The 26,290-nt window shown below is 43.4% G+C and overlaps 1 protein-coding gene across 3 annotated transcripts in view; it reads left to right on the top strand.

Annotated features, from left to right (window-relative positions):
• GFRA1 (GDNF family receptor alpha 1) overlaps window positions 1-23,258 on the top strand; it is a 224,448-nt gene extending 201,190 nt beyond the window's left edge. For all 3 annotated transcript variants that reach the window (XM_017944362.3, XM_009215430.4, XM_009215431.4), the window contains 2 exons: window positions 14,488-14,541; window positions 15,699-23,258. In XM_017944362.3, the coding sequence (XP_017799851.2) occupies window positions 14,488-14,541; window positions 15,699-15,851 (207 nt within the window). In that variant the 3' untranslated portion in view covers window positions 15,852-23,258. The remainder of the gene's footprint in view (window positions 1-14,487; window positions 14,542-15,698) is intronic.
• Window positions 23,259-26,290: the final 3,032 nt, after the last annotated feature.

Consider the following 26,290-nt stretch of genomic DNA (forward strand, 5'->3'; position numbering starts at 1 on the left):
TAGTGGTGATTTGTGAGATTTTGGTGCACCCATCACCCAAGCAGTATACACTGAACTCCATTTGTAGCACTGTGAAACTTCTCATAAGGAAACTGGAGTTGAAATTTTGCACTCTACCACTTAGTAGCCATTAAACTTTGGGCAAATTTTTATCTTTTCTGCCTCAATTTCCTCATCTTTAACATGGAGATGACAGTAGAAGAGCTTCCTGGGGTGTTTGCTGATTAAATGTGTTTGTGAGTGTAAAGCATGCTCAGAATGGTGCCCAGCTCAAAAGTAGTACTATGTAAATTTTTATTAGTTGTAAGTTTCAAGGGGCTTTCGGCCCAGCAATTGGATACGTCCCACCTTCAGTGTCAGAGAAGTGCTGAAGGATCAGTTTGGGTTATGGGACTCAGGAGGCATTGCTTTATGGGGCCTGTTTTCCAGCAGGCTTTCTGGTCTTTGTGACCTGTGGAGCTCCAGTGTGTGGAGTGGAACTTGTTATGGATAAGACAAAGGATGAGGTCTTGTTAGAGTGGGGGTTTTGAAATGGAGTTTGGAGATAGATGCTTCTCCATGGGAAGTCACTTGCTTTCCCTGGTATTCTCTGCTGAATGTGGGCTGCACACCCCTATGCCAACCCTGTCGATTTCAGGGAGGATTGTTTAGTAACCTCTTGGCTTGAGTTGAACAGTTCCTCCAGGCCAGGCTTCCTTGACATTGGCACTATTGACATTTTGGTCTCCATAATTGTTACAGGGGGCTGTCCTGTGCATTGCTGGGTATTTAGCAGCATCCCTGGCCTCTACCTTCCAGATGCCAGTAGCACCTTTCCTCAACTATGACAGCCAAAAATGTCCTTCCAACATTGCCAAATGTCTCCAGGGGGCAGAAGTGTACCTGCTTGACAATCACTGCCCAAAGCAAAGGGTGCCTCAGAGACCCCCTTTTCCTTTACACTAAAAGAAAATGGGGGGCGTTTGAGAATCCTCATGTTTCTTCCTCCTTATGTGGCAAGGAGCATAGGAAGATATAAGTGTAAACTGGTGCGTTGGACCAAATCTTTCCTAGGTAGTGTAGGCAGGGAGAAGGAAGGGAAGCTGTGGTTACTACTTGTCTTCGTCCATCTGGGCTGTCATAACAAAATACTATAGACTGGGTGGCTTAAGCCACAGAAATTTATATTGTGTAGCTCTGGAGGCTGGCAAGGTCAAGGTCAAGGTGTGGGCAGATTGCGTTCCCAGTGAGGGCTCTCTTCCAGGTTGCAGATGGCCATCTTCTGCTGCATCTCACATGGAGGAGAGAAAGAGCTCTGGTGTCTCATCCTCACACCATCACCTTCTGGTGTTTTTGTGTATCCAGCACGCTGGATGATGACCCTGCAGAGAACATCTCAAAGGAGACTTTTGCCCAACGACCCTAGTGGATGGAAGTGTTGTCCCAAACCATGGTCAGGCTTCTCACACATGGCTTTGAGGACAGAGGAGCTTTAAGAGGGGTGGGATTGAATGGGATTAGAAAACTAGCACCAGACATGTCAACACTGAGCCCATAGCACAGGCATAGAATCTAAATGACTGTAGCAACATGGATACCATTGCCTGGGCCTTTTATCTGAGAGAATGGTCTTGGGGCTGCATGTTATTTGTGGTATTTGGTTTATGGTGTTTGTGACGTTTTCATCGTCTCTGTGTGATACAGACTGTTTTCTAGCATCCGCTGTTGTTTTTGTCACATAGAAAAAATCCAAACCTTGGCTATACCCAGCGTTTTCTCTGCGTAATGGTCTCCTGCTCTGGCTGAGTTTATTTCCCCACTCTGGGAGGAATGAACTGTTGGGGGATCTTCCCTTAGCAGAAGTGTTAAGCTGCAGGGCCCCTCACCCAGACTACTTCCTTCTGGGCCCTCCTGGAAGCTTCATCACAGAGCTCTGGACCAGGCTGCCAAGTGGTCTCAGGCCCTGTGTGGTGAACCTGCTGCTCCCAGCATGGACAGGCTACCAGTGACCTCCTTGGACTTCATCTTCTTGGCTCCAAGCGCCAGCAGAGGAGCTTAGAGGGAAGTTGAATTCCAGAATCCACCCACGTCAGCCTTGGGAGGAAAGAGACTGTTGTAAAAACACCGTTTGTAATAACTGCTTATAGAGCAGTTATTCAAAGCCCTTCAGCCAAGAAAGTGCTTGAATTCAGAGCTCAGAATTGGGTATTACCCTGTTAAGGCTGCCATACAAGCCAGCATGCTCAACTACATTTTCAATTGTGTATTCAACTTGATTGGAAATGGACGCATGCAGGGTATAACTGGTGCAAAAAAATAGGAATTTAATCTTGGGGGCCAGGCCTCATGATAGGTACGTATGTGTGGCACCCTACATCATAGGTATCATACATGTAAGTGGCAGCTACTTAGTAACTAAGCATTTTGCATTTACAAAATCTCACTCGTGGGGAGACGTTAAGGGAAAACAGTGCTGTTACTGCAAGCCTTTTCTTGATCCCCGGGTCCCTCCTAAGTGTCCCTTGTGCAGACTTTAAAACAGGAGGCTGACTCTTAGTCCTGTGGTTGCAGGAACTTGGCAAAAGGCAGCTCCCACGGAGGACAAGCTGTCCCGCCCAGCCTGCAGACATCAGGTGCTGGGCTGCCTTGCTGAAGCAGCTGTTATCAGATTGCCAGCTTCTGCAAACTTAATTCAAAAAATGATTTCTTTGTGATTGGCATGTTTGCATTGTCGCAAACTTTGGTTCAACATATTGTTAGAATACATAATACTGTAATTTAAGATTATTTTATCAGCAGTAAAGGGTTTTATAATTCATTTTAAAAGTTGTAATGGGCTTGAGCATCTTCAGTATAGTTTAATAATACAGCATTTTATAGCTGGCTGTAAAATTTCAGATTACGGTTTTAGCAATTGTGCAATTCTATTTTATAGTTTAATAATTGTTCAAATGAAGGAGAGTGTAAAGTTCCTAAAAACCAATTTAATGACTTAGAAAAATAGCTTTTATCAAAATCTATTGCACACCTTTAATGAACCCAGATGTCACCTTTTCAACAAAGGCAGGTCATGGGATCTATTTTTCTCTGCAGCAATGTAGCCAGATGCCCTCTCAATTAAGCACACGCAGTGCGGTATCTCTAAATTATAATTTTTCTCTTTTTAAAAACTCTTTTATCCCTAATCTCCTATAGCTAGAATAAGCCTATTTTCCAAGCACTAGGTGAACACCAGTGAGGCCAGGAGAACTCCAGCTTAAACAGGCGATAAATTGGTTCTCTCCAGAGAAGATTTTCATTTTACAGATGGCCTCTTGATCACACTGCCTGAACCCCAGCTCCTAACTCTTATAAAGTCTCTTATGAATGCCTCCAAATAACTCATAGTTTACTATTCTATAAAGTGAATAGCAGAAAGGCAGCCCTACCTGATCATTTAATTATATATTCTCGTTACTAGTAAGACAAGTGTTATCATATATTATAGCATCTGGGAGAAGGCATGATCTCATTGTCATTGGAATTATAGTTCATGTTATTTATATTTCTGGAATTTGCCATGGGTATATTTTCAGGCAACAAAAGCCAGTGAAAGAGGTGGCCCAAGGATACAAACACAGTTATCACATAGCTTAGGGAGCACATCATAGGGAATTAGGTCCCAGGACCCTTGGATACAGTGTGATTATTGAGTGAACCAGCTCTGGCTCAGAGCCTGTGTCTGCTACACAGAAATGGAAAAGGTCAAAGGAAGTCCCATGTGGCTGGGCTGTTTCCTCTCTCTCTCTGAGGTGCAGTCTGGTGACCCGGGGTTCACAGCCCATTACCACTCTGCTATAAGCAGTGGTACCTTTATGTGAACAAAGGGCAGGCTGATTTTGAACTCTCCACCTGGTAAATACTTTGAGAAGAGGTCACCTGCAGTGCCTAGAACCCCTTTGTTCTATCACCCTGAAATGACCCAGGCTTCCTTTTTTCTGTTTCTCATTCAGTTCTGTAGTCGTCTGACCCATCTTTGTCAGCTTGGCTCCAGGCTGTCTCTGTGGAAATTTGGTGTTCCTTGGGAACAATGTAAAGCTGTCCGTGCCTGTCATTTGGATATCTTTTGGCAGGTTTCAGTCATCTCAGCAAAGATGCCACAACTGGAAGACATTCTTGCTGCCTACAGACAGGCATTAGCTCTGGGCTTCAGCTGTTGTCTCCTCTCACTCCTCGCCCCAGAACAGCCCAGTACCATGTTATAGTAGCCCAGTACTATGTTAGTACTATGTAATGGACAGCATTTAGTGATTTTGTGTTCCCATGGAGAATGGAGGCAATACCATCCTTTGTTTTGCTCCAGTCTGACACTCACTTTAAGATAATAGAGCTCAAGCAAAATACAGCATCAATTGTACTGATGCCTAACAAGTGATCATGAAAAGAAGTACAGGGTGGTTAGTTTCCAATGTTGATTTTTTTAAGAAAAGGAGGCTGTTGTACTTAGGAGAAGATACTGAAGGGCCAGGCCTCTTGCTACAATAAAATTCAAACCCTGTGCGGGCCAAGATGGAGAGTAGCTTAATCTCTTTGGTCCTTGGATTTATCACCTAAAATATGAGAATGATAAATGCTACTGCCTAGGAGTGTTATAATTATTAAGCAGATTAAAATCCTTCATCACAGTAACTCAGCCTCCAGGACAGTAACTATTTATACCATTATTTTATTCTCTTGGGTGGTCTTTGCTGATGATGACATAGGAGGAGCCCGTGCTGAGGTGGCATCCAGTGACCTTTACCCCAAAATTCATCTGAGAAGTGAACTTGAGCATCATATATGTGTGCTACCTTGCAAAAATAGACCAATTATTTGATCACCCATTATTTGATCACCCATTTATGATGTCTCCTCCTAAGCACTTTTTTTTTTAACCACTATTCTCAAAAAATGAGAAAGACTTAGAGAGGGGATGGGAAGACAAGGTCCTCCTCAGTGCATTATGGGAAAAGCCATTAGGCCACCTGCACTTGTGGTCCAGAGGGCAGTGAGGCCAGCCCATCAGAAGGACAGTAATTCAGCCCTTGGACAATTGCTTAACCCAATTGCTGGGTAATAAACATGCTTAATAAAAAGGAATAGGACGTGTGCACCATCTTAGCTATAAATATGCTTCTTGTTCTGGGTAACCTGTGAGAATACCTCTGAGCACACTTAGATCACATACTATAAATAAATCCAATTTCTTATATCCCCTACTGACCTTTTATCCTTAGGACTTCCAGCCAACCATGTTCCCCTGAATAATAGGTTCTGCCTGTTCTTGAACCATGGAACTCCCTTATGTGGAAGCAAACAACCCTGGTTCTCTTATTGGGTAAAATTCAACCAAGAGCATCCCTCCTCTCTGTCCCTTATATTTCAAACCCAAGGAAATGAGACTGTCTAGAGAGAAAACTCAAGACGGTAGACATTGAGTTGACATTTTGGGAGTTTTCCCCAGGATGGCTGTCCCCTGCCTGCCCCTCCGCTGCAGGGACCTCGGAGAGGCACTCACCACTGGCGTCTTGGAGGAGCAGAAGCCTCCTGGCCTGGCTTGACCTCTGACTTCCTACAGAAACTGCATTTGCAGAAGTTGCTCCTGGTTTCTGGGATGAAGCTTGGGAGGACACCCTTGGGCTCTGTATTCCTTTTCAGACTCTGTTGATTCTGTGCTGCCTGAGCTGTCTCTGTCCATGCTGGCTGTGTGAGCCTGGGCTTATGACTGCACCACTCAGAACCTTCCTTAGCTGTCACCAGGATAATGAGCTGTTTCTGAGGGTTGATGTAAAATCTGGGAGATAATGAACAGTGTATCTAGCATGGAGTCAATATGCATTGATTTTTAGAGTCAGAGTGACTGGGTTCAAATCTCAGCACAGCCTCTTCAAGCTGTGGAAACCTGAGCAAGTCATCACCTCTCGGAACCCCTGTTCCTGACCCATATAAAAGGGGAGTGCCCCCCTCAGAAAGAAAGTTGTTTCAGTGATGGGTGTATTTGGTAAAAGGCAGATGGGATCATCATCAGTGAAGGCTGTTTGTGATAGTAATGATCACAATCATCACTATTCATCTACTTGGTTTCCCTATACTTTTGAGAATATTTTTCTCTAAAAGCACATATTCTAAAAAATTTTTAAAGGTTTTTTGCTTTTACCTTGTTTTTTTGCAACACCAACCATGTTCCATCTTCTGAACCAGAGGATGAACAAAAGCCCCTGGTCCGTTATGTCTCCAAACCGTGGTGTTTTATATCAAACCTTAGTTACCACCATAAGTCACAGAGCCATTACGGGGCCGCACTCAGCTGCACATAAATGCACAGGAGAATGAGAGCCTTAATAAATATTATCTGATGGTGATGAGGATGCGTGTCTGATGAGATAGGCTTCATGCACTTCTCATCAGGGACAACAATGAATCTTTTCTGTTGCTCTTGCACATTTGCATTCCCAACTGCACATTCTGAGAAAACAAATGTTTCATTTTAGGGCCGTCCCTCCTAGTTGCTTCATACCATTAATGCTGAATGTTCGCTATACAAAACAGCCATCCTCACCCCAAACCACAACGTCTTCAAAATGTCTTTCACACATTTTGTCATTATCTTATTGTTAATTGCGCATAATTTTCTAAAATAGAGCTCATAATTGCTTCTCGTCTGAATATTTTACTAATCAAGCAAGTTAACCATGAATGAAAACAAACAGTTCTCTAATGTATTTCTGCAACCTGTGTTTGCCCCAGCATGGGTAAAAGCAAAAGAGATGTAAGGTGATCCTGTGAAGGTATGAAAAGAAGAAGTAAGCCCAGTCAGGGCCCCCTGTGAAGCTCCATGCTGTAGACAGAGTCTGCACGCAGCACTCCTTGCCATCTTGCCATTAGTGTTAAATTACAAGTGCAAAGCTGCAGGCATCCTTTTATGGTGCGCTGGAGACTGACAGGGAAGCCCGAGGGAATGCTTAGCTAATGGAAGACTGTTGATATATCTTACTGGACTGTGTCTCTTTCATTGCATTCATTTTCAAATCTGAGGAATCACAGATGATCACAAGCCGGTTCTCTTCAATACAATGTTCACAAGCCCAATTAGCGTGAGGTTTTGCATTTTTCCCACTTTTGCCTTGATCAAAGAATGACCATCAACCACAGAGAGGCTAAGAGAAACTTGAATTTTGAAAGGACTTTTTGCAACCCTGTGATTTAGACAGGCAGGAATGATTGGAATCATGGATGATGGTTGGAAAGCTAGGACTAGGAACCTTGTAACTTGTGGGTTTTCTTTTTTTTTTTTGTTTTTTTTTTTGAGACGAGTCTTTCTCTGTCACCCAAGCTGGAGTGCAGTGGTGCGATCTCGACTCACTGCAACCTCCACCTCCTGGAGTCAAGCGATTCTCCTGCCTCAGCCTCCTAAGTAGCTGGGATTACAGGTGCACGCCACCATGCCCAGCTAATTTTTTATATTTTTAGTAGAGATATATTTTTAGTAGAGATAGGTTTTCACCATGCTGGCCAGGCTGGTCTCGAACTCCTGACATCATGATCCACCCGCCTCGGCCTTCCAAAGTGCTGGGATTACAGGCGTGAACCACCATGCCTGGCCAGCCTGTGCTCTTTTTACCATACCATATCAATCAAGCCAGTACCAGGAGCAACTTCTAAATTGCAGCAGAAGTTCTCTTAACTGACACTCATTTAGCCAGCTCACCATAGAAGCCAACCTGCTCCTTCCCCTGCAAACATACTGGCTACTGCACAAGACTCACTGCATGGACCACACTAGCAGGCTTCGCTTCTTCTGCCCACAAGTACCCCTCACTCTCTCCAGTTGGGATGCAGGTTTAACAAGCATCAACTGTATTTGTTCTTATGCCCTTTTGTGCTGGTTGTAGTTGGTATTTTTGCTTACATCATTTGCGAAATATTACATAAATCACTGAAATAGGAGCCCAAAAAAAGGGTAATCGCTTCAATGCACACTAAGTTGAATATATCTGAAAAGGCAAATTCCTTAAAAAAAATAAAATAAAATAAAAAGCCTTTGGATTAGATGTGGGTGAGATGACTATAAAGGACCGAGTGCAATTATAAAAACACAGGAATATTGTGTACTGAGATTCTTCTGCGAGTGTCAAAAGTCACTCCTGTTTTAAGGAAACTGCAACCGGGAACTGTAGACCAGGAATTATAGACATGGCTTATGCAAAACATTAACCAGGGAACTCCAATCAATAGACTCTTTAAAAAAAAAAAAAAATAGAATAAAGGTGGTCCTGGTCGCATAATCCAAAAATCAGTAAAGGAATGATATTTAGATGTTAAAGTTTCATATAGATACACCATTTCTAAGTGATTTTATTCTTTCATTTAATTTCCCAATTGACCACCTAGGGGCCCAGTCCCCAGTCAGGTCAAAGAAGAGGGTTTCTGATCTAGGCTTGGCACTAAGCTCAAACTAAATTGCACAGTTCAACTCTGACTGTCCCATTGGTGCCAGGAATCTAAGACCTTTGCCACTAGAGCCTGTCTGTCAGCTTCAAGGCTAGGATCCCCACACCCAAACACACACATCTGGAATCTGACTTTTTTTCAACTCGCTATGCACCCTTTATTGGAGGCTTCACCTAAACGTAGCCCAACCTGTCTGAGCTATGCCTCCTCTGAGTACAAAAGTATGACTGCAGATCCCTCATCCTGTGACTCGACCTGCCCAGACTAACGAAACTTGGCACCCCTGAGCCTTCCTGAAACTTGTGCTGAGTGAAATATCTTTACAAGGCCTTCTAAGAGCTTAATGTAATGAAAGCCTCTGGCTGAGGTTCAGGCGACACAGAGACAAAGCATCTTTGGGGGTAGCAGGTAGAAGAGACCAGACAGTCCCAGGCTCAGTGGTAGAAGAGCCACCCAGGGCTACTCCAGCCCCTTCTCAGAAGCATGCTTGCCCAAACTCATCCTGGCTGCCCTCACAGCCCCTGGTTTTCTTCCTGGCCTGGGCCAGGGTCCGTGGGGCTTGGCAGAATTCAACTTGGAGGAAATGAATCCCTTCCTTGCTGAGCTCAGGCTCTGGAAGAAAAACACCCAAGCCCACAGGCTCAGAGCAGGCTTTATTTATGTGTCCACTTGTTTTACGCAGCTGACTTTACTGGACATTATTCAGACCAGTGGTTGCAAGTGATCGTTTACCAAGTTTGTAGGAAAAGCAAACCTCCAGGAAGGTGAGTTTCAAAAAAGACAGTGCCAGACGTTTTAGAAAGGCTGGCCAACTGCTTGGGACCAGACCAGCAATAAAACTTCTCCCAGCAATCCCAGACATCAATAGGCAAAATCCAAAAGCCAAAAAAAAAAAAAACGGCTCCAGACCACTGTTGGGCCACCATTACTTAGCTTGGATTCACTGGCAAGGAGCTTCTTTTTTGTGTCTTCTTTGTATGTACAGAAATTAATTTGGGCAAATTGGTATCAGGTACACAATAGAATTGTTATATAGTATTACCTATTGAAGTCTATAAGCAGGTGAGTCTATCTGACTAAGATACAATGTGAATGATGCTTACTTGGTAGCCGGTTCCTCTGCTCAGTTAACCTCAATTAAGTACATACTCTTCTTTCCATGGCTTGTCTTACAAGGGAGCATAAACTATGTAGACTTAAACTGAGAAATGGCTTTGAGCTCTGGACTTCTGCTTCTGGACTGTTGTGTGAAAAACTCATACAGTGGTTTTCCCTAGCAAAGGTCCAGTTTGTGCTGCAGAAGAGACTCGTATGCTAATAAACGGGTATTGACAAGTATGATAGATGCAGCTAGGTACTTAGTGAGTGCTAGAGAGCAAAGTTGATTGCATTTTACAGTCTGTGTATTTCTCTGTTTATTGCTTGTATTCTGTCATTAAGCAAACAGGTTCCTAATATAGCAAATCTCTCTAATCAGTAATGCAAGGAAGAAAAGAACCAGAGCATCATTAATTATGACTATCTGGCTGCAGACTGGACAGTCTGTTGCTATTGGATTGGGCAACTTCCCCTGGTTTTATTTTCTGGAGGTAGAGCAGAAACTGGCTTTTCTTATGCGTGGAGGAGAACAGAGAAATGTTCCATGCCCTGCTGGCTGACAGCTGCCTAAAATCCGGAGATTAAACACTGGCTTCTCTACAGAAATGGAGTCCTGGGGCAGCAAAGGCCAGGCTCCGGGCGAGTGCGCTTTTAAGCCTCCAATTCCATAATCAGAGTGAGCATGCTGCTCACAAGCCTGACCTGTCCCCAGAGCTTGGGGAGAGCCTGCTGTGGGCAGAACCCGTGTGGGGACTGGACTGAGAGCTATAAATGATGTGTGCATCTCTGCGTTCTGCACAGGAAAGCTGCTGGCACCACGGCAGGCTTTCCAAATGCTAATCACTGGGGTAAAAAGCAGGAGAGGCACTGCTCTGACTCCAGGTAACAGAGGTTAACAGCATCTAATGCATTTATTAACCCTCTGGTGCCAGGGACTGGCGAGGTCTGGCCCCCCACGATTACAGTGCCCTGGAAATTCATTTATGCGACGTGCCTGGACTTGGGGATTACCACCAGTGACACTTTTATAATATGAGAGCAATGGCTGCTGGAGAGACAAGGCTTCACGTGCCTAAAGAATAGGTTTCCCTGGTTTTCCAGAATGTAGGGAAGGCGCTTGGTTTGGGGACAGGCTTGTCTAGTATGATTTTCATCTTCCCATTCTCAAGATGAAAACCTCAAGGTGTGCTATATTTCAGTGGTGGTGTTTTCCCCAACTCAGAGTCAGGCAGCTTCCCCTAAACCTTATAGCTATAAATTAGAGTTAAGAAACACCTTTTCTTTAAAAGGATTAAATAATTCATTTTTCAACATACTGTAAGAATAGTTCAAATTGATTTTTTGAAAAATGAAATGCATCTTCTCTTCTTCATCTCTTGTTAAAAGGCATGTTGTGTTAAAACCACAAACTGCAAGGCATGGTGTCTGCATAGGTACCGGCTGGCTGAGCTCTTTGTCGGCTCTCTGCATTTCTCATAATCATCAGGGCTGTGAGGCTCACTGAAGGGCCCCTGAACACTGTGCCAGCCCTTCTATTACTGTACCCTTCGTTTTACCAGTGTGTAACTCAGGGATAAAAGGTGCGCTTGCAGTTTCTAATTTACTTTATACCTTACAAAGTCTCAGGAGTTTGGGGTTTATTTTTTCCTTTTAATTTTCCTAGGACATCCCACTTTGCAGCAACTGAAACAGCATTTAAAGTGTGTAAGTACTTTTTTTGTGATAGTTGAAAGCAGGGGATGCCCTGTAATTTTATCTGTTTGCATTTATGATACCCGACTAGCAAGACAGTGATAGCTTGATGATGTTTTCAGAAATGCTGGGGATAAAAGCCTTTAAAATGTGGAAATAACAGGTTTCTCAGGCTTCCAAAGTGGGTTTTAAGATGCAGATTTTCTTAAGTAGACTCTGGATCTGCAGAGGTAGATTTCTGACCCTCAGTGGTCACAGGAAGTTCACACTGCATACAGGACTCATAAGCATGCAACTAGCCAGAAGTTCACAGGTCTGCATCCCAGGCTGTGACCCTCTCTCAGTAGCAGGCCCACTGTGAGAGGTCCTGAACTCTCAGCCTGATGATGTCTGTTGTCGACCCCATCCAGTCTAGACAGCCAGCACACTCTGGCCCTCAGCTCATTTGGTGTAAGATTTAAAGAGATCTCAAACCTATATGCAATCCTTTGATTCTGCTAATCAGACTCACAGAGCTGACAGTGGCCCGTGCCAGGTTTAGATGGAACTCCAGAGCCTCTCTGCTCAGCCTCTGCTGCTGTAGGGCTTTCCTGAGCACCCAGACCGCTCTGTAGGAAGCTTGTTAACACACAATGTAAGCAGAGTCTTTAGAGTCCTGTGTGTGGACTGCTAAGTCTCTAGAGTGCTGAGTGCTTCTGTGGGTTGGGAAGATGTTTAACGAGAGAGAAGGCGTTTTCTCAGAGTATCCCCTGTAGGAATGTGGCTGCACATTCTTACTTGGACTCATCAGTTCCCCCAGTTATGCCAATCGAATAGTCTTCCAGGCAAGATGAGCCTGGGAGGTGCTGCTTCCAGTTTTAGCCAATGGGACTCCACAGAGACAAGGCCAGAAACTGACCTTTTCCTTTATACAGAGGCCAATGGGGTACCCACTTTGGGGGAACAAGAACTTAGAGACTGCACAGACTTGGAGCTGATCTAAATGCATTTTCCTGTGTAATTGAAGTTATGCCTGCCATTTCCAGATAGAAGACAAGATCCTCGGAGTTTATACCTGTGCGCCTCTCCCTGGTTGAAAGCTTATAAATTCTGAATTTAGTGTGAAACCCTCCGTGACTAATGAGGGTCAGAAATCTACCTATGCAGGCAGAGTCCACTTAAGAAAACCTGTTAAGATAGAGGCCTTTTCTAGTCCATTGATGAAAGCCCCTTTCTAATCATTTAATAATGGTAGGATTATACTCCTGCAGTATAGCTAATGAGTGTCACAGATTGAGTATACAATGAATAAAACACTGTCTGCTAGTGCTAATCATACCTAACAAAGTAGGAAGGAGGCCTTCCCAGCCCTTGGAACTCTTAGAAGCTACTGTGGTCTGGGACACTGAGGTGCAACTTAGCTGTGACCGCAAGCATAGAAAGAACTTGAGAGCACAATGCATCCCAGTCTAGAAATCACACTGCCTCCCCTGTACAATTCAGTAAATTTGTTAGTTATGCAAAGGCCCTTAGCAAGGGCTTATGTCTTTTGTAGATTATGGCCTGGAAAAGGCAGAATGTGATGTTTTAGGGCCATTTTGGTGTCTGGGCACAATTCCAAACTTGAACAGAAATAAAACATGTAAAGCACTACACATTACTCTCTGTAGGTGACAATGCAGTGGACCAGATTTGCTATTAATATAGATTAAAAGCAGGCTTTTGAATCAGGTTCAATTCCTCTTCCAATTTCCCCTCTGATCTTCTTATACATAACATTTAGTGACCTTTGAACAGCCCAGGGATGCTTCACAGTGTCTTATTCTTGATGCTTGTTTAAAGGTTTCTATTTCATATTCACAGCTGGCATATGCAAATATAGGTAAAGATTATGATACCTCCCAAGTAGCATTATGGTCAATAAATTACTCCTTGGGTGAACATGCTATCATTTTAGCTTAGCATGTCTTCCAGGAGTTGCAAAAGTCACAACGGGCAGCCTGCCAGTGCCAGCCACACAGAGCTGGTTGCCCAGGTCCTCCTTGATTCAGGTGTAACACTTAACCAGGGCTCAGCCCATTGACAAGTAAGCTCTCTGTCTGTCAGTGCCAAATGGCTCCTGTTGCTGGGGATGAGGGAAGAGCATTGTGGGAGTTCTTTGTGTGGATTTTGGGGAGAAACACTGTGATGCAGGAGGTAGCACGTTTTCATTTAGGAACTGAAAAGACTGGGTTTGCATCGTGAGTCTGTAAGTAAATTGCTATGAGACCTTGAATTAGTCACTTAACTTCTCTGGGCTGTTTTCCTTTGTGAAATGAGAGGGTTGTACCAGAGTCAGTAGTTTTCACATGCATTTACACTGTCATTGTTTGAGCAATGGGATGTTTCCTATGAAGAAATTATCAGGTAGAAGCCCAGTGGAGGGTTGTTCCAGTTAAGGAGAAACAGGGAGCTCAGTGCCTTCACAGCCCAGTCCCCTTGCAACTGCTCGGGAAGCCATTTTCAAATGGCTACATTGAGGATCCGTAATGCTCTGCGTGATTCTCTGAGGATGCCCATCTGAAAGGGTCCCTGCCCTGTGCCTTAGCCCCTGATTCTGTGTGATCCTAAACAGTGACTAGTGAGTAGTTTCCTCACTGGAGAGGAGCCCCAAGAACTCAGGGACCAGGTCCTATTTTGTTCATCAGCATATACCCAGCATTGGTAAACAGGTACTCAGTAAGGGTTTGTTGACTGGAGCAACAAATAAACAAATGAACAAACAAGCTCAGGAAGGCCTCTGTCTATATTACTTATAAATGCAGATGTTTATTGCAATATTTTTACCTAGAAGGAGGTATTTCCCAAAAATTAACTTTAAGAAATGAGGGATGACTTCAAAACATTTTCTTTAGTAACCTAGTCCTGGGCTGCTCCTTCAGGAGCCACTCGGCTTTGAAATGGGGTAAGTCGGAATTGAGATGTGCCACGCCAGACACACCAGATTCTGAACACTTAGTATGGACAAAAAGAATGTAAAGTATCTTATTAATATGGAGTACATTTTGAAGTGGTAATATATTGGGTTAAATAAAATATATTATTAAAATTAACTTCACCTGATATCTCTTTATTACATGGCTACTAGAAAATGTTCAATTATATATGGAGCTCACAGCTGTGTCTCACATATTTATCAGAGAACATTGCCCTAGACAGCTGATTAATGGATCATCAGTAATTACTCTTCTGTATTATGTTTGAGCATTTTTTTTTCTTGTCTCTCTCCAGGCACAGAAGCTAAAATCCAATGTGTCGGGCAATACACACCTCTGTATTTCCAATGTAAGTATGTTTCTTTTGGAGGCTTCCTGCATTTATAGAAACATGGCCTTTGGGCCCCTGGGGCAGGGTATCATATAAAGCATTCAAAGACAAGAGTATCCAGTCCACAAGAAATCTAAGCCACCCTCCATGACCATCTGCCCTTTGAGCAAGGTGAAGACTTTGAATTCCAGTTCACAAAGTTGGAAGTAAGCCTGGGACCCGGGATCTTTGTCCCAGGATTAATACAAGTGTTCCAGGGCCCTGAGCCTCTCTGTAATCACAGTCATGTAAAATCATCCAGCACAGAGAAGATACATAGCAAATCTCACTGCTCACCAGATGTTCACTATCTGTGGTGCCTGTGACCTCCACAGGCCCCCATGGGTAGATTAGAGCAGGTACATTACTCAATCCAGTTTACTGGTGAGGAGACCGATAATTCTGCTGTGTGTGGGCCCTGGTTCCTGGTGTAGGAGGTTGGCATTATGGGATTAAGCAGGTGCTGGGGATGGAGGATTCTATCCTGAGGAAGGACAGCTGTGCTGGCTGGGAGTCCAGAAGCTGGAGTTCTGGTTTGGTTTGCCCAGCAACGAGCAAGCAAGCGCTTGCTCTCTCCAACTCCTCATCTATAAAATCTGGGATTGAACTGGCTTATGCAGGGAGAGGCTGCTCTGCCTGTCTCCAGTGCTGTCTGTGACCCATCTCTACACAAACTGTCACTTGTTCGGGCAAGTTTCCTGAGATGACTGCTGCCCTCCTTCCCTGATGGGGAGAGACAGTGAGCATTCCTCTTCAGTCGGTGATAGGAGGAGGGTTCCGTGCTGCACAGCTAACAGTTACCTGTGCAACATGGAACCCTGGAGAGAGAGGTAAAGAATGGCAGGGGTACCTGAACTCAGATATCTTCCCCCAAAATGAATTTAATAATCCCTAACGGGAGAGCAAGCAGTAAGCATTGACCAGTTTATCAAAAGTATCTGGTGCTAATCCAGATTCATGGTTTCTTCCCATAAAACTGCAAGTCAGTGAATTTGAGTCTCAGTGGTAAAATCTTGGTCAGCTTTGGTGAGTGGGTCAGCCAATGGGGAGCTGGGGGGAGAGAGAGTGTAAAGTATACTGTGGTAGAGAGAAGACATGCAGTGAATGATAATGAAACCATTCTTTCTTTCTTACAGGGTAATTATGAAAAAGAAGGTCTCGGTGCTTCCAGCCACATAACCACAAAATCAATGGCTGCTCCTCCAAGCTGCGGTCTGAGCCCACTGCTGGTTCTGGTGGTAACCGCTCTGTCCACCCTATTATCTTTATCTTTAGCAGAAACATCGTAGCTGCATTTAAAAAAAATACAATATGGACATGTAAAAAGACAAAAACCAAGTTATCTGTTTCCTGTTCTCTTGTATAGCTGAAATTCCAGTTTTAGGAGCTCAGTTGAGAAACAGTTCCATCCAACTGGAACATTTTTTTTTTTTTTTTCTTTCAAGAAAGCTTCTTGTGATCCTTCGGGGCTTCTGTGAAAAACCTGACGCAGTGCTCCATTCCAAACTCAGAAGGCTTTGGGATATGCTGTATTTTAAAGGGACAGTTTGTAAATTGGGCTGTAAAGCAAACTGGGGCTGTGTTTTCGATGATGATGATGACAATGATGATGATGATGATTTTAACAGTTTTACTTCTGGCCTTTCCTAGCTAGAAAAGGAGTTAATATTTCTAAGGTAACTCCCATATCTCATCTAATGACATTGATTTCTAATGATACAAATTTCAACCTGACATTGATGCCAAGCTTTTTTTGCCACAAAGAAGATTCTTATCAAGAGTGGGCTTTGTGGAAACAGCTGGTACTGATGTTCACCTTTCTATATGTACTAGCATTTTCCATGCTGATGTTTATGTACTGTAAACAGTTCTGCACTCTTGTACAAAAGAAAAAACACCTGTCACATCTAAATATAGTATCTTTTAGTCAAAATAGAGAGTGGGGAATGAGTGTGCCGAGTCAGTACCTCAATCCCTGAACAGCACTCTTCTAATCCTAAGCCTTACCTGAGTGAGAAGTCCTTTACCTAACAAGAGTCCAATATAGCTGAAACGTCGCTCTAATACTCTTTACACTTATGAGGTTATATGTAGAAAAAATTTTACTACTAAATGATTTCAACTATTGGCTTTCTATATTTTGAAAGTAATGATATTGTCTCATTTTTTTACTGATGGTTTAATACAAAATACACAGAGCTTGTTTCCCCTCATAAGTAGTGTTCGCTCCAATATGAACTTCACAAATACAGCTCTTCAAAAGCAGACTCTGAGAAGCCTCGTGCTATAGCAGAAAGTTCTGCATCACGTGACCGTGGACAGGCAGGAGGAAACAGAGCAGACAAGCATTGTCTTTTATTATTTCTTGAAGTGCAAGTATGCATACCTGTGGAGGGAACTGGTGGCTGCTTGTAAATGTTCTGCAGCATCTCATGGCACCCTTGTCATGATGCAATCCGGCACCTTGGTTTTCAGGTTATCTGACAAAGGCAGCTTTGATTGGGACACATGGGCATGGGCAGGTTGTCCTTTCTTTGGAAGCACATCCATGCTGGGATGCCCAGTTCTTTTCCTAAGGATTGTCCTTACTCCTGACTGCAATGTCTTGGCCACTGTTTGGAGCACTTTGGTCTGAAGGTCATTAAGGATCTGCTTGCATCTTGTTTTATGTCCTCCGTGACAGACTGCAGACCATGTTAGAAAAGAAGGAAGGTTTGTGGATCAAGAGGGTTGACATTAGGTCTGGCGAGATGAGTTGGTTGGCACAGATCAGCAGGACAGGACCCTGGTGATAAGGCATCTGGCTTTGCTAACCACATATCATCTTCCATTATTCTCTTTCTTGACTAAGTAGACCCGAAAGTGCACTGTCGAAGTCTGGTTTAGATGGCAAGATTCTGAATCTACAGTGATCAAGTACTGGTGGCCACTTTTCTCTAACATTAAGTAAAGAAGCAGAGATCCCACCTTGATAAAGTGCTGGGGAGCACTGACTTTTTTCCCACCTTGGCAGAGAGATGGAGGAGGAAACCAGGGTGCACTTTTCTACAGATCCCCTTTGCCTGCTGGTGTTTGCCTTCTCAGATTAGTCAAATCGCTAGGGGGAAGGGGAAATCTATGAAATAAAAGCATAGTCTTTTAGCCCTATTGGTGTTCAAAGTGCATTTGTGTCCAAATGTTAATCAACACAAATGTACAGTACTCGGTACTGACTTTTTTCAGTTCAAAATGTTTTCAAGGGAAATTCAGCAGACACTCAACTGTATTTAATTAGTGAAAAGTTCTATAAAGACTCTTACTTTGAATAAACACATTAAATGTGTCAAAATATTTGGAATGCCAGTTATCTATGAGTGCATAGCTCTTACAGAGCATATTTTGTTTTCATTAAGTTATCTCTGTGTATCTACACTGGACTAATTGCATAGGGATCTGGTTCTATGTGATCCACTGTAGAAAACTATTGATTACTTCTGCAGTAACAGCAGCTCTAATTAGCTTCAGATGACCAAAGAGGAAATGGGAGTTTCAGTGCTAACAAGGGCAGCCTTCATTGAAGAATGCATGGGTAGGCAACATATAAATTAAATTTTGAAAAGCCTCATCTGTCACCAACAAAGATCTCATTTTTCTTCAGTGATAAAAGCATATTCAAGTTACCAAATCCTCAATTTGAAAATCAGTTGCTGATTAAATAAATAAGGGGAAGCATCTTGTTCAGGGACAACATGTTGGAGAGATTCTTATCAAAGCAAGCCAAGCAAGGTTTCTGCCATTCAGTGTGATCTTAGTTTGACATAGTGACCCTCAAACACCACCATTTGCCCCAGAACTGGAGCACAATGATTTAAATCATTTACCTGTCTCACTTCTTCTTGGCATGCTTAAAAGCAAACATGATTCACTACTTCCTGTCCTTCAGTCCGGGCATTTGGGGTGCCAGTGAAGACAAGGGTTATCTGCTGAGGTTTGGGTGTCTTGCAGGAAGTATGTCATTGCAGTTAATTTTGATGAAATGAAACAGTAACTAGGGTCCATGCAGCCCATGACTCCCTGATTACATCTAGCCATGCCCTACTTATTATTTCAGAAAGAAAGAGGGGGAATAAAGGCAGTATTGCCACACTGATTAGAAGCACATTCATTCCACTTTGATGTTGAATATTTTTGACCGATATATGCTTGAGTATCTTTTTAATAGAGCACATGAAGGAAGAAGCGCACAACATAGAGAAGGAATTGAGAATGCCAATTACCTATTTATTTTTCCATACCTGATTTTTTTCAAGTCTCTAATAAAAAAAGTGTAAGTTGAGATTAACATAGGTGATTTTTCATGAAGTATCGCGAACGATCTAGAATGTGATGAGTGTGATTTCCATTTCATTTTTTTAAAACACACTTTTTTGCTGTAGTAAGAATGTCTTAGAAGTTGTGTCTTCGAGTTACTCAAACACCAGACAGGGCTCCTCCAGAGCTGCCCCAGCCTTTGATTTGGTCCATATTCAGACACTTCCTATCTTGCATACACTCTGATGGGCCGCTTCTAGCTGCTGCCCGTCTCCCTCTTGCCTTCTTGTCTCTAAATCAGACACTCCCAAGCACTCCATCTGCTGTACTAGGAGAGTGGGAGAGCCAAAGCATTTTGGAGTCCGTGTAAAGTGCCTGGGAAAAGAGATGTAAGAGCAGTGGGAGTTTATATAATTAGCAAATTCTTTTCTCAGAATTCAGCAGAAATGTATTTCTGTTGTTATTATTTACAAAATTGTGGCCTCAGAGGAGCTGTCTTTTGGAAAATAAGTTTTCATTCATGCAGTTAGACATGCACGATGTATTTGAATCAATAAACTGCAGACCAGAAAAGGGCTGCTTAAATGAATTTACATGTTCTAATTCTATTTTGAGGCTGTTGATGATCTCCTGGATTCATAACCCCATGATCTGTGTTGCTTTTGCCTCTGCTCTTTGATAAAGCAAATCAGACTGTGTGACACCCATCTTTTCAAGAACAACCTAAAAGCGATGATAACAGGCAGGAGTGAATTACCACTGGCCTGGGCACAGTGACAGCAGAAGGCCCATCTGAGCTTGGAGAGTTGGAGCGATAAGGCAAAATCAAGGTGCAACAGTGGGCCATGTTCGAAGGGTGAATGGATCAGAGTCCGCTGATGTTCCTTACTGATCAGAATAGGAACCTTCTAACAGAACAGCCAGAGTTCCTTGAATCAGGCAGAAGTTATTTAGAGACAGGAAGCCAGAGCTAATAATAATATCCGAATGACAGAGGAAGGAATTTCTTATTAGAAATTCTAAAATAAAACAAGTGGGGATTTGGTTGGATACCCTTAGAAGCTACATTTTTCTCTCATCCCTAAGATAGATATCTCAAGTGTATATCTGACACCTCTTGACTTTGACACAGCTCTGCTTCTCAAGTGATCATTTAAGTCTGTTGTCTAGAATTCTTTGTAAGGGCTGGACCTCTGAAAAAGATTCTCACTGCAGAGGCCTTAAATCTGTGGTTTTTTGCCAATCCCTCCTTCCTGGGATGTATTCTGTAGGACATTTCATTTATATCAGGATATTGGCTGATTCAGCTCTCTTTCATCGTTATTATTCAGGCCTCCCTCCACCACTTTGTTCTTTATTGCCTAAGTATTGCCCTCCCCAATTCTTCATCGTAATTGCTCTAAATTTAGTTCAACCCAAATTAACTTCTGTTCCAACAGATATCTTTTAAGACAGAGAAGCCTCTCTCAGGAGCCAGATGATCTGAAGATGATGCTAATCCCCAAATACGAAGTTCCTCCAGCTAACTCTCCTCTGAGCTCTCTCTTCTTAGCTTTGGGATTGGGGATGGTCTTATCCTTGCCAGGAATCCCTTTGTTGCTCCCAGTGTCTCTGATGAGCTTCTCCTCCCTCCCAGAGACTATGCAGGGGTGGTTTTCAGCAGAATGTGCCACCTGCACTTCTGATTGTTCTGAGACCCAGCCCAGAGGGGTGGAGAAGGCGCACAAACCCTATTCCAATAAACTGCCTGCAGAGAACCACAGCCTGCTAATAGTCGTTGAGGTCTCAGCCCCCTAAGGTCTCCAAGCTCATTTGACCAGCGCAGCTGCGACTTCGGCTGTCTGCCTCTGGCAGGTGCCAATATCAGCATCTTGTCCCACTGCCATGGGGAGTTAATTTTTGCTCCAGGGCAGCTGCCAAACCCAGCACCGGCATCCATAGAAGGTTTTCTCTGATTTTCTTCTCTTCGTCTCAGGCTAGGCTTTCTTACCAATCCCCAATTTTGTTTTGTAGGGTTCCAGGAGACTGACCAGAGATCTTTAGCCTCTTCCTTAGTTTGAACATCTCTTGCTACTCACACCCAGGCTTCTTCGGCAGAAAGCATGACCCATAGTAGGTACTCAAAAACTGGTTAAATGAAAAACCTTGACATTTAAGGGCTTTATTCTGTCATACAGTAGCAAGAACTGGCCTATTGGCATCATATTCCTGGCATTGGGCTGTATTGACCCTGAACGTGTCCTCCTGAGGTTTTTGAGGGTGACCTGGGAGAAAGGGTCTGAGAAAGCATTGGGATCCAAGTGACTTTAAATCTGCCCGTGGCATTTCCTGCTGAGAGGTGAGAAACTAGCATCTTTACCAGCAGGCTGACATCTGCCAGAAAGGACAGAGCCCAAAATGGGGGTAGACTTTGTGGAAAATTCGCCAGTTAGTCCGCTGAGATTTTAATCTGCCTCAAGCACAGGATGCTGACAAGAAAGGTAGACCACTCCGCCGATCCCAGACGAATCCCAGGGATGACAACTTCTCCATCAGTATCCTGAGAAGCAACATCAAATGCTTATCAAGTCAGCACATTTATTCAGTGAGTACTCTGACAGAATGAACTAGCATTTGGAGCTGAATTTGAGAACACAGGGCCCTCTGACAGCAGCTTAGGGAAACGCCCATCCCTTCCAGATTGGCAGAATCCTTCCATTTCACGTCCTTCGGAGATGCTGTATTCTGTTTACAAATCATTCATGAAACTTCAGACTCAGTCTCCCAGGGGGTAAGTCCTGCGCCATGTGCAAACAATGACAAATCCAGCTCTTCCATGATGGAGAAGGCAAACACACCCACCTTCATCCTGAGCCTAAAAGGGCACCTCAGAGCACTTAGGCGGCCACTCGTCTGGGCCTCAGAGGGCCATGAGCTTGGCCAGGTAGGCACAGCAGTGGGGAAATCACAACTGTCAGGTACCGGCCATGGTGCAAGTGGGAACAGGAGATGCCAGAGCTGCTTTAGCTGAGGAAAGCAAACAATCAGCAGTGCTCAAAGGAGCAAAACTTCGAATGTGCACGTTGACCCCTGATATTTGCAAGCATAGCACAGATCCTAAGACTAGAGTGAAGTGGGAAGAAGAATTAGAAAATCCAGTGGATGTCCTGAATATAGGGAACCAGGGCTGTTGAAAATCAGTAAAGGTTGATGACCTGGGGCCAGACCAGGTGACTGTGGCAGTACAGGTGAAGGTACCCTGGACCTTCTCAGTTCACTGGCTCATAAGGCTCCGCCAATAATGCGTGGTTCTCTCTCTTTCTCTCTATCACACACACACACACACACACACACAATGATTGGAGGGCTATATGATCCAGCATTATCTTCCTGGTGCGCCAAGCATGCTTGATCTGGAATTGTTTATTATTGTTATTATTATTTAGCTGTAGCTGACGGCATTTCTCAAATGTGGAGAAGGAGAATGGAAATTGCAGAACCAAGTCAGTTTGCCCCACCATATTTGGCTGTGGTCTTACTATCATTGGGCATTTCTGATGTGCTCTTCTGGATTCAGAAAGAGCTGATTGTCCTCCGAGGGTTGAAAAAACAGTTTCAGAAACCTGAATCCAGGGCCTTATCATTCTCATGATCTATCTTCTTCTCCCTTCCCTCGCCCAAGGGAGTGGGGGAAACACTTTTCACTGCAGAGTTTGCTTTAAAGAGTTTTCCCATCTTGCGTGCATTATCCCTTGATATTGAAATTATTTTCTCAGTTTAATCCAACTCCTGCTGAGAAGCTGTGTGAGATTTAGGTTGCGGGATTTTTTTCTTGTACTCTTTTGGATGGTGTTGCATTTTTCACTTTTAACCCGAGGGTATGTTTCAGCTTATGTTCGTTCTGTTTCATGCAGGTTTATAGTACGGTGGAGTAGAGAAGGCGGCTTCTGATTTTTAGGGTATTTTTAGAATTCATTCCTGAGTGAGGGGTTCAGACACCCAGTCTCCTCAGAACAGGGGTGAGGGGTTGACTGAGCTTTGTTGAGGAGCCTCCGGTTAGGCTTCGGGCACGTCTCCATGTTCTATTGTGTGTTTACTGAGCTTCTCACTGGTAGAAGATGACACATCTGTCTCATCGTCCTGTGTATCTGCTTTCCAGAGGACACTGGGACATTCTCCTGGGGTCACTCCCACACAGCTTCCTCACACAGCTGTTTTGCAACAGCCTTTATTGCCAACACCCGTGGAAGAACATCTCCTGTAGAAGTACAAGTTTTGCAATTTGGACTTTGGAAGTGGTTTTGTGATGTTTGAATTTTCTGTTAGCCTATTGCTCAAGCACTACAGAATGTACATAGTCCCTTTGGCCATCCTCCCACCCCAGAATATCCTAATAAACATTGTTTCCTTTTTTTAAAAAACAAAAATCATTGTGGTGTCTTTTTCTTTTATCCCATTCACTGGAAAATGCTCTTGAAATCTGCAAACGTGTAGAAATCCCCAGTGTCAAAACAATGGGTTTTCTTGCAGATCAGAAGGACTAAGTGTGGCTGCCACAAATACTTCCAGACCATGTTTCCGAACCTTGGTACTATTGACACTTAGGGCCAGATAATTATATTTTGGGTGGATGGGCTTGTCAGATCTTATACATTGTTGATGTTCAGCAGCATCCTTTGGTAGCCCCCCATCTACACTTGTGGTCAAAGCTATCTCTGGACATTGCCAAGAGTCCTCTGAGCCTAGGCAAAATCACACTTGCTTGAGAGCCACTATTTCAGAGTCAACCTTTTGCTCATATATGAGTGGCAAAAGGCAGCAGGGTGTAGTGTAGGAGCCTGCGGGGGAGACAGCACTGGGCTTCACTCCACACCTGACATTTATATTATGTTCTCAAAATACAATGTTATAATTAGAGGATAGGGTTGGTGGATTCCTAGTTACCATCATATTTGTATTGGATGATTTCTATAGACTTATAAATAGTATTTTGATAAAAGATAAAGACTTAGAATGAGGTGGTTGTTCTTGGTTCCAGCATCTAGCTGAGTGCCTGGCCAAGAAGAATCACTTAACATCACATGAGGCCATGAATTAGGATGGTGAAGGTGGCTGTGCAAAATATGACTCCCCTATTTCCCTGAGGAAGTTATCATCTTTGGCATCCTTATCACTGCCAGGAACCTTTAAGGCAAAATGTTAAGACATAAAACATAGTAATTAATATTGCCACTGTTGTTTGCTTCAGTATGCAACTAATGTCCCTGAAACAGCAAGAAGATCTTGCTTGCTCTAAGACAGAAGCCTGTATTTCACTTGGGATTCTGCAGGACACGCTTTTGTTCTCTTGTGATTTTTCTTTTAGCTGGGCTTTCCTATTGTCTTGCTTCGTGGCTCTGCTTTCAAATGACCAAGTTTAGAATGATTCCACAGAATCCCCAAGTTGGTTTGGATGAAAAATTTGTGTGAACATTTGGACCTTGGCCTGGTGTTTTAAAGGTATAACAAAAGCCTAGATTCCAGCAGCTCACCTGGCTCTGGGCTTCTCGGGACAGCTTTTGCAGAAATCCCCAAGTTCATTCCCAGAGAAATGAACCCCAGCTGTCAGCACAGATGGTGCAGGGCCCGTGGGGATGGGCAGGACTAGAACACTCCCAAAATCATCAAGCAGAAGCGGGAGACAGAGCCGCAGCGAGCGCCCTGGGGACCTTCAGGGTCCTCCGACCCCCGTCCGTTCATATTCTAATCATCTTCGGAATGCAACCAAATGCCTGGGATGCAGGTGATAGAAAATTTAGGAGCTGGAACAAGAAATGACTAATAAAACCCTGAGAGAAATGCCAAGAAAGTGAATAAAATCTATGACAGAAACAAGATACAAGACTGCTTGTGTTTGGTGACATAAATAAAACATAAACGAGAACACAGTGATGTGAAGATATGAGCAGGGGTATCCATAAAAGTCCCATAAACTGGCAGTGCTGGATGCCCTGATGGGCTTTAGCCTCACAGAGATGTCTGCCATCCAGGCTGGTAGATAGAGAATTCACCATATTTAAAAGATAAGGTGAGCATTTGGCCTGGGTGGTTATATAAATAAGGACAATCTTTAAGAAAAAAGCAAAAACTGTATGACAATATGTATCAGAATTTAAAATCTACATCTCCTTTGAACCAACAATGTCACTGCAAGGAATTTGCCCTTCATTCTTATACAGGGTGTCAAGACGCATGCAATAGTATTTTTACCACAGAATAATTTGTAATAACAAACGACTAGAAACAACCTGAATGCCCATCAATAGTGAGCTGATTAAAGAACTTATAGCGCAGCTAGATGAGGGAATATTAAGCAACTATTTTAAAAAAGGAGACATACATCCACTAAACCAAAAGGGGTCTATAGTGTGTTGAGTGAAATGGCAAGGTACAGGATGGTGAAAAATATTGTCCTACTTGTATAGAGTTTAAAAAGATAGATGGTAGACAAATATTGATGATAGATCATAGATAGATGATTGACAGAAAGCGGGATGATATACTCTACATCAATATAGGTAGACAGGTATAGATATAGGCAGGTATGGATAGATGATTGATAGATGGTAAATAGATGACAGCTAGATGTATGTAGATCAATAGATATATAGATGATACAGGTAGGCAATAGATGCTAGGTAGGTAATAGATAAGTATAAATAACTATAAATAATAGATTATGGATAGATAATTGATGCAGATATAAATAGGTAGAGATAGAGATATTAATAGATGATAGACGATAAATTTCTATGGATGGGTAATTGACCATAAATAGACAGGTAGCTAGAAAGATAATAGACAGACATGAATATTCCCTGGATATAGTTTTTACATAGGTTTTACTCTATCCATATACTATTTGTACCCATTGTTTTTAGAGAATAAAAAGTAAAGGAAGGACAAGCTGTGCAACTTCTGGAACCCAGCTCAGATTCTGAGCCTTGCTCTTTGGAGGAGAGAGGTTGACGCAGCCCTGACTCAGAGCGCTCCCAGGGCTCTGCAGAGTTCCCTACTGCAGTCAGCCAAGCCCTGCACAGCCCAAGAAGCAGTGAGTGGCTGCCCCCACCAGCACCTCCTGCAAGATTAATTGCCGCAATTTAGGGAAGAGGCACCTTAGGGGCACCTGCTGTGCATTGTGTTGTATAGGAGGGTTTTAAAATAACTCCTCTCGCTGTGGTTGACAACGTAAGGGTGAGTCATTTCCATGCAGGGCCTTCCCAGCCCAAGGGGAGGCTGGGTCAGCTCTTCCAAGAATGAACCCCACCCTGCAGACGGTACTCTCAGAAGGCTCATGATAGTAACAGCTGTCAGTTGCTGGGTGCTCACCATGCACCAAGCCTGGGGATGGATGGGCTGTGTGCACATGATCTCATTTAGTCCTCACAGCAGCTCAGATACATTTAATTTCATTTTGCAA

Source organism: Papio anubis, chromosome 11 (assembly GCF_008728515.1).
Source record: "Papio anubis isolate 15944 chromosome 11, Panubis1.0, whole genome shotgun sequence".
Lineage (NCBI taxonomy): Eukaryota > Metazoa > Chordata > Mammalia > Primates > Cercopithecidae > Papio > Papio anubis.